Raw genomic sequence first — 12,225 nt, forward strand, 5'->3', positions numbered from 1 at the left:
TCTGAATATTTAGTATTTTGAGTTGTTGCCCTGCATAATTTTTGCCAACAATCAACTACATAAAATATAAGACGACGTACATGTCTTAAGTTAACATGTTAAACTGACAGCCCTACTAAACACACAATGTCATATAAATAATGTTAAAATAATGATGTAAACAGCGTCCAAAATACTGTGTGACTCAAATGGGCAGTTCAATGATTCTACTTCCTTCCTGTTCAGACTCCTCGTGATGCAAAGCTGTACGAACAAGATCCTGGTGTGGCAACACTCTCATTGTGCCCCTTCCTCGCTCTCCATTTCCCAGCTGCTTAATTGCAGGACATGACTTCAGTTTGTTCCAGAGCACACACAGGGCATGGAGCGCAGCCCTATCGCTTACCACCAACACCGTTACAGGAACATAGCCAGCCTGCGGCATTAAAAATACAACACTCACTCACCTCACAGAAACAAGCAAGCACTGCCTCAAGTCTGGTCCCTGCAGTCTAAGCCAACTGTAAGCAGCTACATGCACACACATACACCAGTGTATATTAACAACCGTAATTAGCTCATAAACAATATACAGTTACTGCATGAATCTTGTTACACTGTTATATGTATTGCATAGAGTTGAATTAGGTAAAGCATGACAGGATTAATGTCTGTGTAAAGGCAATTCAGAAAACAGAGACCTTCGTTCATCCTCTGATCACAAAATAAGATATTTTAGATGACATCCGGGAGCTTTCTGACCTTGTTAAAGACATTGTTAAACTAGTTTTTATTGCACACTGTTTCTTTAAAACACTTTAACTCATTCTGAGGAAAATGTTGGCTCTCTTGCTAAAGGAAAAGTAGTAGAAAGACTGTTATCATTGTGTTATCTTTAATAACATCCTGTCTACTTTTCATTATAGTATACAGAAGATAATCTTCTAGGGGATGAACTTCACTGCACTGAAATGAAGAACACTTAACCTCTATGGTGAAATGCTTCACTGTTCAAAGCACTTTCAAGGGCTTCCAGCAGAAGTGTGAAAATACTTGCGGTAAGGCAAAAGGCCGGCAAACGACTATCAACTGTGAAGGCCTTATCCTGCCTACGGCCATCTATCTTACTCTGTACTCTTGAGGTGTTAAGTGTAAGTAGTTAAAAAACATTTTCTATTTTAAGTCATTAATCAAATGGCGCATTAGTTGCATTAGATAGCATATTTCAAACTTCTGCCATATCTGCGAAACCTTTCAGAAACCACAGGAAATTCATTGGTTAACTACAAACACACACACACACTCATTTGAAGAAGGAACACAAATACTTACACGCACACCTCAAACTATTCAGTTTAATTATATTTAACATTTAACATAAATAATTATAATGCATAATTAATTTTCATAACGATGGCCATGAAAGTAAATATCAGCAAATTAGGTTTTATAGTGCACATATATGCTTTAATCAGCATCTAACAGTCATTAATAGAACAAAAATGGTGTATAAGAATGATACGGTCAGACATGTGTGTAATAAAAGTTTATGTAAGCCACACAAATGCACCTGCTGTGTCTCTGACTCTGGATGTGTTGCTGACCGGATTAAAACCCACTCATATCACCAGCACCTCTCTAAATATCTCATATTCACCACAGCCAGGTCATTGAGGACAAACCAAATCAGCTTTGCTTTTTTGTGCAGCAGGAAGAAACGTATGACTTTGCCAATCGGGTGGAAGCGCTAAGAGCTTATCATGTGTGTTCTGCAAACTGACTGCAAAAAATGGGCCTGTTTTAAACTGCACGTGCAAGCACTATAGTGTAATAGTACAATGATTATTTCATTTGATAACAGTGAGAAATAACTGTTACCAGGAGAGGGCATTTAAGAATTTATGGAAGCCCGTTTCCACCACCGAATAAAAAATAAAAAAGGTAATTGTGACTTTTAATCTCATAATTCTGACTGTTTTCTCGCAATTGAGAGTATACATCTCACAGTTCTGACGTTTTTACTCAGAATTACATGATACAAACTCGCAGTTCTGAATTTTTTCTTTTTGTGAGATATAAGAAGTCAGAACTGTGAGATATAAACTCTCAAACCTGACTTTTTTCTCAGAAATGTGATATAAACTTGCAATTGTGAGTTATAAAGTCAGAATCTTTTTTCTCCAAATTACCACTTTATATCTCACAACTCTGCGATTTGCGAGTTTATATCAAGCAATTCTGACTTTATAACACGCAATTGTGAGTTTTAGAAATTGTGAGAATTATGAAATTAACTCACAATTCTGAGAACACATCAGACTTTTCCCCCCTCAAAAATAGATTTTATGACTCACAGTTCCGAAAAAAAAGTCAGAATTGCAATATATAAAGTCACAATTCCAAGAATTGTTCAGAACAATTCTGATAAAAAGTCAGACTGAGTTTATATCTCACAATTCTGACTTTATAAAGTAATTGTGAGTTTATATCACACAATTCTGTCCTTTTAATTCACAAATGCGAATTTATATTTCACATTTCTGAGAAAAAAAGTCAGAACTGCGAGTTTCTATCAAGCAACTATTAGAAAAAAGTCAGAATTGTGAGGAAAAGTCAGAATTGCAAGATACAAACTCACAATTCCGAGAAAGAAAGTCATAATTGTGAGTTTGTCACGCAACTCTGAGAAAAAAGTCAGAATTTTGAGTTTCTAACACGCACTTCTGTCCTTTTAACTCACAAATGTGAATTTATAATCACAATTCTGAGAAAAAAGCCAGAATTGCAAGTTTGTATCAAGCAATTCTGAGGAAAAAAAGTCTGAATTGCCAGTTTGTTTGAATCATGAGATAAAAAGTTGCAATTTTTATTTAGTGATGGAAACGGGTTTTCATAGGAACCATTACAAACGCTATCATAAAATATAACTTACATTAGGGATGCACAATATCAGTTCCATACTGACTTTTGGCTGTATTGTTCATTCATTCCTTGATTAATTTTTGCATGCTATTTTTAAACTTTTAGATAACCTTCGAACACACCCTTAATCTTTAAAAACATTAATAATGAAATAAATGTAATATTTAGTGAATCTGAAAACAATATTTCATTTTTATACTGGACATTATAATTTTATGATTCCTAAATTGCATCAGTGTAAGTTTTCAGTGTGTTTTTATTTAGACAAAATAGTACAGGCTACTTACTGATTATGAATCACAACATGAAAATAATTTTTGGATTATCTGTATCAGCCAGAATTTTAATACGCAACCCTACACAAATCTGCGAAGAAAACAGAATGTAGTAAAGATTACAAAACAGCAGCCTAATGCATTAATATCCCAGGAAACGGAGCTCAGGAATGTCTATATTTTCCCAGGAGTTTGTGTGATGTAATCAAATGAAAGTGATTACAAAACTGATCATTTTCTCTAGCCTCTGATGTTCTATTCATAAAGAGAGCATGAAAGTGTGAAGATAAAGGGATTTCATCCCAGCTGAACTTCGGCCTGACTGTATCTGCTAATGTACACAGAACTTTACACTTTGAGATAAGAGGTTTAATCACCCTAGTGGTCAGACGAAGCGTGGCTGAAATGATCGAAGAGGTGCATTTTGACATCACGATGCCATCTGGCCTAGGACAGGTTACTGTTATTTTAAAAGCACTGCTCTAGAGAGAGAGAGAAGGAATATACGCATTGTGAAAGGGGATGTAAAATAACAAGTATTTGTAAGCGCATATAAACGGAAGCACAGCAGATGTTTTCGGAAGAGCACTTACATAAGTGGACTTTAGAGACATGGAGAGAGGGAAAGAACAGAGAATGAGGTATAAGTTTCCATCACCGTCCAGTCAATCACTGCTGATGATCTGAAACGGCCGCAATGCGCACTGCATAGTCACAGATGACGAATGTAGAACTGAGTCACTGACAGATCACTCAAGGATGTTCTTTTCAATGTGACGACTAGGGAGAAAAGGCACAATTAACTAAGCACATCTATATCTGTGTCCTTTTCATGATATGGCTGATAAGCAATAACTAGGCTATATATCTATATTCTACTATTTTGTCTTTCAAAATGTTTTAGTTTTTCAAACTTAAACACTAGAAACTAAGTATATGCATATATAGACCAATCTGAGTAGACGTCAGAGTTACATCACTGGCAGCTGTGCACGTTGTGGTGGCAGAAAAACACTGGTAACAAGTTGAGGGAAATGGGTAAAATCCATGGAATAAGAGAAAAAAAAAATATTGTACCTTTGGATGTCAGAATCGGAATGTAAATAATTTTTATAGAACACTGTCATCAAAAATGGCATTTAAAGCTAAACGCGGACGTTTAAACAGACAGTCCACAGATGAAAGCTACTATGATTATTCTACTTTTAAAGCATAAATTTGATTTAAACAATTTGTCCCCTATGAACTTTTTATGCAGTTCATAGGGGACATATTGCATTACAGTTACTGCATGAAATTTAAATCTATAACATACATTTTACATAACATTTACCTATTTTATCTCACAATTTTGATGTTTTTTTCTCCACAAATGCAAGTTTATATCTCCTAGTTCGGACTTCATAACTCAAACTCATGATTTTCCGAGGGGAAACGAGCAATTAAGTCAGAATTTTTAAACATAAACTCAAATTTTATTTTATTCTTTCCATGGCTTCCATAGACCGTTACTTGAAAACTGTCATTTTCAGCCACCAGATAAGCTCTGCCCACAAAAAAACGAAAATGCTGTTCGCAAACACCAAATTGGTCTATACTTCTAAGGGGGAAAAAAAGTCCTTCAAAGTTTGTCCTGACAAATACTGCTGACATTAAAAAATGTTTTACAGCCAAGGAAGTGCTTACAATACTGACATTTTGGTGGTTCTTTGTACTTCAATAAATATCCATGAGTTGCAAATACTGTATGTCCCTAAAGGGGTCATCGGATGCCCATTTTCCACAAGTTGATATTATTCTTTAGGGCCTTGATGAAAAGTCCATAACATGCTTTGGTTAAAATTTCTCAATGATAGTGTAAAAAACACCTTTTTTACCTTGCCAAAATCAACTCTGCAAAAATCACCCTGTTCTGGTCGAGGTTGCTTTAAATGTTAATGAGCTCTGCTCACCCCACCCCTCTCTACTCATTGTGGAGTGACGAGCCTGTTTACTTGAGCCGCGTTTAGCCGTTAAACTTACTAACTAGCACATTATTAGGAAAAGGCGATCGCAAAGATTCAAAAAAAAAAATTCTTACAATCACTTCTGCTGTAAGTGAAGCTGGATCACAAATGATTCATGCAAACATAGATGGATATATGTAGATCGGGAGGCGCATTCCCTTCACAAACAAACGTAATCCACTGCATCTTCAGCAGCTCAGATGTTGGGAGTAAATTACGACCACTATGTTCATTATTACCATCCAGCAACACAACACCTCAAATGCTCAATCGGAGATATTCTTGTCTAACTTACATCCCTGCTCCGGCATCGAAACAATGGAGGTTGGACTGTTACAGCTGATTTAAGGCAGGTCTGAGGTAAGACGCTCATGCCAGTCAGCTATCGTGGGAGCAGCCTGTCTCGGTGTGACACCACATCTGAGAATGGCTCGATTTGAAAATGGGGATATTATTTTTATAGATTAATTAAAAAACCACTGCATGGATTTTTATCATTATAGGGTAGATGTGTACACAGACCGCCAACACACATTATTGTTCAAACAACATGTAAAAGTGAACTTTGCATCCAATGACCCCTTTAATCCTGAAAGTAAAGCCAGCCGATCAGATCTGGAGCTGGTATTTCAAGTTGCATATGCACACAAAAACGGCATCTTAAATCGAGGTTACTAGTTAATCATGACATCAATTCCTGTTTGCTCTAAATGTGCTTCACAGGAAAGTGTAAGCTGACAGTTTCAAACAAGCGCAGTTGACAGTTTCTCTGGCAAGGGGCATTTACAAAGCCAAACTCCATCACTGTCACACGGATGGATGGATGGATTGAACGCCGTGTCTTTTTCTACTGAGAATGTGTTTCTCTAATGCCTCTGAGGAACTGGACCATTAAATCAGCACAGTCAGGAAAATTTGTCCCGAGCTTTGCTCAAGGGCACGCAGCTGATAGGGGTCTCTCAGTAACGCTTTCATACAGATCACCCCCCAACAGGGACTGTACTAACCCAGACATACAGAGTCACTCCATCTTTGAGAACAGAAGGTGTCATTAAACACCTATCAATAACAGCTAGACACGCAAACACACCAGACATGACATCAACTGGTGTAACCGGAGAACAGCACGGGTTAATTCGTAGAGATCACAGAAACTTATTCTTACGCACACACGGTGTGCACCTGCCCCGCACCATATATCAAACATCTACAACATCTGAGAACATCATTCATAATTGATTTGTGTTAACAGAACTACTAATGACGGGAAGGGAGAAACCTTCGCAATCACATCTCTAATTACAACATTCTGGGATGGCTGAAGAACAAGTAAACATATATAAACAACAAATGCATATTTCTGATTCTCAAGTTTTGGCCATCTGTGACATGGAGCCTGTCCAGGATGCACCAGAGATGATGTCATATGGTCTTGGTTTCTATAAATACCCCCACAGGTACAGAGTATAGGACTCCTGTACACTGAATAATTTATCATAAACTTTTATATAGTTAGTTTAGACCATTTTATTTCAAGTATTACTCAGCATTAACCAGAAAGCCACTGTGGCTTATAAGCTCATTTTGAGCTTATACATGTATCCCAATATTACAGACCTTTCATGACACTGCTACAGATAAAGATGGCAATTTTACTTTAAACAAAGTCTGAAGACTGTTAAGATCTACATTTTGACAAAGGAGCTGGATCAGCTTAACTGGGCCGTCCACTACACAATAACAGAAGGTGTTTGCTGAGGAAATTAGAGCAGTTCTCTGCATGAAAATGCTCTTACATTGACTAACTGAATCAGTGCAAACGCAGCATGTATGTAAAACTTGAAATTGTCTAAAATTCTACAAGAGATCTAACAGCAAACAAGCTTCTATTTCGCATTTATTTCGATCATTTTGCTAGATAAGACCCTTCTTCCTCAGCTGGGATCATTTAAGGTCCTTTGAAGCTGCATTTAAACTACATTTTGGAAGTTCAATTATATGGAGAAAAATCCTGAAATGCTTTCCTCAAAAACCATAATTTTTTCACGACTAAAGACAGAAAGACATGAACATCTTGGATGACAAGGGGGTGAGTACATTATTTGTGAATTGTTGTACTGGAAGTGGACTTCTCCTTTAATCCAAAATACAGCAAAAACAGCAATATTGTTACTATTAAAATAGTTATTTTCTATTTGAATATATTTTAAAATGTAATTTATTCCTGTGACAAAGCTAAATTTTCAGCATCATTACTCGTCTTCAGTGTCACGTGATCCTTCAGAAATTATTCTAATATGCTGATTTGTTGTTTAAGAACATTATTATTATTAGTAATAGTAGTAGTAGTAAAATTTAAAACAGTTGAATACATTTATTCAGGTATTTTCAATGAACAGAAAGAACCAAAGATCAGAACTTATCTGAAATTAATTTTGTAACATTATACACTATACTATCGAAAAGCTTGGAGTCTGTATACTTTTTTTATTTAAAACAAAATACTGTTTTTCTGAACTTTCTGAAGATTCTACTCTGCTGTTTTCAACATAATAATAAAAATGATAATAATAATAAATGTTTTTTGAGCAGCAAATCAGAATATTCAAATGATTTCTGAAGGATCATGTGACTGGAATAATGATGCTAAAAATTCAGCTTTGAAATCATAGGAATAAATTATATTTTAAAACATATTCAAATAGAAAATATTTAAGACTTCTTTCAAAAAACATTACAAATCTTACTGTCCAAACAAAAACTTTTCACTGGTAGTGTATTCAAATAGAAAACAGCAGTATGGGTAGCATTCCAAAAAAACAAAACTGTTAAAACTTTCAACTTTCACCAGAAGCACCACTATATTCACCAAGGCAAACTCTTTCTTCATCCTTATGACCCACCCCTGTCTGTATTTTAGATTTGCTATCTATCTAGCAATCTATCGATTCGTCATCCCATATTTATTGCCACAGTATATTAAAAGCACTTCAACCACACTACGTAATTCAAGTCTCCGGCAGTTTTGTCCGCACACACACATTTGTCCTCTTCTAAACACCTCCTCCATCTGTGACACTTCCATCCCACACAGAGACGACTGAAACGGATTGTGGCCTGCCCGCTTTTTTGTCCCTGGGCCATGCTGTCTGCTTTTTAAACAAAGTTCCCACTCACACACTTGTTTAAAAGAGAATATTGTCAGCTCCTTAACGTCACCTCCCACGTGACAAATTAAACAGTAGGTACTTTTCATCCAAGCCGTACAACAAACACCATTAAACTCTGAGGCGGTAAAACATGACTAGTGCATGAATTCTGTGCTCACATGCAGAGGAAAAATCTCATTTCAAACACCAATGATTAGACTTTTGGGAAGAAGCCAATACTGAGCAAATGAGTGTGTCATTTAATGTCTCACATCATTGAGAAGTTCTTTCCCTTTGGGTAATGTAAAGCGCTTAACTTCAGTAACGTCGCTGTCAGCTGTGCGTGTGCGGCGCTGTGATGACTAAAACTCTTTAGTTCTGCAGCACGCGTTCTTATGGTGTATAACAGAGGGCACAGCATTAATGCTAGAATGCTGAATCCAAAGAAAAGAGAGAAATGTTATGAAAAGAAACTCTATGGACTAATCATGTTCTTGCATTTAATCAATAGTTAAGCGTGACGTTTAACAGAGAGCACAGTGATCTAATTCACTACTCACAATCCCAGCTGTGTGGGGTCAAAGTTCAAATGCACCATTCGAACTGACGAAGATTAAATTCGCCCTGCTGTTTTTGCCTTCCACGGACATTACAATTAACTTAATGGATAAAATCACAGCGTGGTGCTCGGTGCTGTGTTTGACTTTGTGATTTGCACATTAGGTTCATATTGACTGTACACAGACACAGTATGTCAACAAAAAGACGAGCAATTTGACTGATGAGCCAAAAACAACTGTGCCTCAGACCATTCTGTGCACCTGCTGACTTACAAAGACGATGTTACACCTAAAGAACCTACAACACCTGAGAAATCCCGTCAAAGCACACATGTTTGCTGAGATATCTTTATGTTTTTTGGCAACCAAACGTTTTGGGTGTGCCAAGTAATGCTGAATAATAGACAGCAGTGAGGTGTAGGTGGACAAATCCTGCAAGCAATCAATCCACAGCTTGGTTGAACGTCTTAGTCACAGACCTTATATTTTTCTCAGCTAAAAACAGGAAGTAACAAAACCCTCAGAGCTGTTTTCACTTTTAACGGCCAGGAATATGAGCACAGTAAAGGAAATCATGACTGAATGGGGAAGATGACCTCCAATTCCAGTTTCACCCAGGGAAAATGAAACACTTGCTGTTTTCGACACATGACTTTGCCAATGAGCTCAGAAGATGTTGTTGGAGAAGTTGTTGGAGTGGCACAGTACTTCTGTCTGTTCACTTTTCACAACCACATTCAGACATGAACACACACTACCGGTTTCACAACCTCTTTAGAGTCTTCATGTTGCATTTAAAGCAATGCTCAGATATTAGCTTGAGCGATATCTTTTACAGATAATTACACTTTTCAATTTAATAACAGGTCTGACAATAATTGCCACCATTCGGGAGGTCTCTAAATAAAATGATCCAACAACGGTGATGTCTAAAATTTGTTTAATAAGAAACGCATTAAGAAATGCGTTTAATAAGTGCAAGGTCTTTCATAAAGGTCTTTCATTTTTGAAACTTTGTTTTGAAACTTTGTTGCTTAACAATTACACAAAAAAGTAACCGTCTGGATGGCAATAAATTACAAATATTATGACAAATAATATATTTAAAAAATTAGTATTATTACTGTATTGCAATAAAATAATAAAAATATTTTTTTTGACTTTATCTTAAAGATATATAGATTTAATTATTATATTAGTGGTAGCACTAGTATTAGTTGTAGTAGCAATATTGCTGCTGCTTTCTAAAAAAGTTATTTTTATATCTTCTTTTTTAATTGATCAGTTTTATTGTGCCAAAAAGTAAGGAGAAATAATAAATAGAAAGAATATTTTGAAATAATTAAAAGTTGGTCTGATATACTCTTTAACAAAAAATAATTGTTATCAGCATAGGAAACAATATGTGACCCTGGACCACAAAACCAGTCTTAATTCACACATGTATATTTGTAGCAATAGCCAACAATACATTGTATGGGTCAAAATTATCAATTTTCTTTTATGCTGAAAATCATTAGGATATTAAGTAAAGATCATGTATCAAGGACTTTATTTGGACAAATTTAAAGATGATTTTCTTCAATATCTTGAACATTTCAGATTCCAGATTTTCAAATAGTTGTATCTTGGCCAGATATTGTCCTATCCTAACAAACCATACATCAATGAAAAGCTTTCAGTTACAAAGAAATGACCCTTATGACTGGTTTTGTTGTCCAGGGTCATATATCTTGGTTGAACACTGTCCAACATCACAGTGAAAAATAACCCTGCAGGGAATGAATTTTGGGATCAGCTGCAGTCATTTATCTTCAAGACCCCTAACTGTGACTGTTCTGCCAAAGCTGAGGACATTCACTCCAGATGAACTTCACTGACATGTCAAAGACAAGGGACAGACGACAAGTATTGCAATAAACAGGTGACAGCAGTAGGACACTGAGACATTACCTTATTTTGTAGTTTGGTAAAGTGTGCTTCTTCTTGATAACTCTCTTGAGCTGATTGACTATGATGGAGGTGAGCTGGGGCAGAGGACGGCCCTCAAACTGAGACTTGACCTCGAAGTCTATGAGCGGGTCCTCCAGAAAGGAGAAGGACCAATGCGTGAAAGGCATGCGGGTGAACTGCAGCTTCAGGCGGCCTGCCACCCGGGTCATCTTCACAAACAGATAAGCCGATTTCCCGAATACCAAATCGACATCAATGGCCAGATGAAAGCCGCCGTTATATTCTAAGTCAACCTCAAAATTGAGCTCCTCTGGCATGTTGTCTTCATTGAGAGCCACTGGCTTCATGAGCCTGGCTGTTTTGAAGACGGGCACCGAGTTGCCCAGAGAGATATCCCGCAGACTGAGCCCCTCCAGCAGCCGCCCGGCGGTCTTGGTCTGGAGGAGCTCCTCAAACTCTACCTTGATCTTTTTGGTGATCCAGTGCCTGACGACTGGGGTGTCTCGGAGCTCCCGGAATAGGAACAGAAAGATGGCATTGAGGAAATCGCATGTCTCTGCTTTGTAGGTGTGCTGAGGGTCGCTCAATGAAGGCGGTGGCGAGGACGGCTGCTGTTTGGGGCTGCTGCCGGGGACGGTGGTCTCTTGCTGCTTGGGAGAAGCGGCCTCTGGTTGCTTGGAGGCAGACGGCGTGATATCTGATTGTTGCTGCGTTGATTCGGCTTGTTGGTTGCTAAAGTAATCCTTCAGTGCGGGATCAGGAACTGCTTTGACATATTGAACTGTCCTAGCGATAGGCTCGGGGCTCCTCCGGTACAACAGTAGGAGCTGCAGAAGGAGCGTGACGATGGCCCCGGAGAAGGCAGAAATTAATACCAGGTATATCATTTTCGGATCCCCCGCTACGGCGTGCGGGTTAAAGTGTACTCATGTTCCGCTGTCAGCCCGATTAAACAAAAGCGAGTTCCACCTGGTCGCTCACAAAGCTGCCATATCATCTGCTCCTTTCCTGGGCTTCGGAAACTGCCGCTGATTGGTGGAACGTAACATCGCGTCAACGCGCTGGAAGTCCTGCGTCATGACGGCATATGCCGGGCAGAGACCGAATGGCTGTGATCGCGACAAATAATGCATAAAAATTGTCACAAGAACGTTGTTTTTTTGTTGTTGTTGTTGTTGTTATTGTGACAATGAAACCACTTTTCATTTATTTTTTCCATAAAATAAAGCCTTATTGCAATACAGATGTTTTGAACTGACAAATATCATAAAAAGGAAACGAAATGATTAAATAATGCAAAGGCGATGAGAAAAAAAAATTATATATATATATATATGTAATTATTTATTCTACAATTATTATTAATATTATTATTAGGAAG

At 37.5% G+C, this 12,225-nt stretch overlaps 1 protein-coding gene across 1 annotated transcript in view; it reads right to left on the reverse strand.

Moving 5' to 3' along the window:
- The window catches only part of pdzd8 (PDZ domain containing 8), a 44,627-nt gene extending 32,481 nt beyond the window's left edge, over window positions 1-12,146 (reverse strand). Inside the window, exon 1 of the mRNA XM_051133663.1 lies at window positions 10,845-12,146. Coding sequence (XP_050989620.1) covers window positions 10,845-11,731 — 887 coding nt within the window. The 5' untranslated portion in view covers window positions 11,732-12,146. The remainder of the gene's footprint in view (window positions 1-10,844) is intronic.
- Between the last annotated feature and the right edge of the window lie 79 nt (window positions 12,147-12,225).

The sequence above is a fragment of the Labeo rohita genome, chromosome 17, assembly GCF_022985175.1.
Source record: "Labeo rohita strain BAU-BD-2019 chromosome 17, IGBB_LRoh.1.0, whole genome shotgun sequence".
NCBI classification, from domain to species: domain Eukaryota; kingdom Metazoa; phylum Chordata; class Actinopteri; order Cypriniformes; family Cyprinidae; genus Labeo; species Labeo rohita.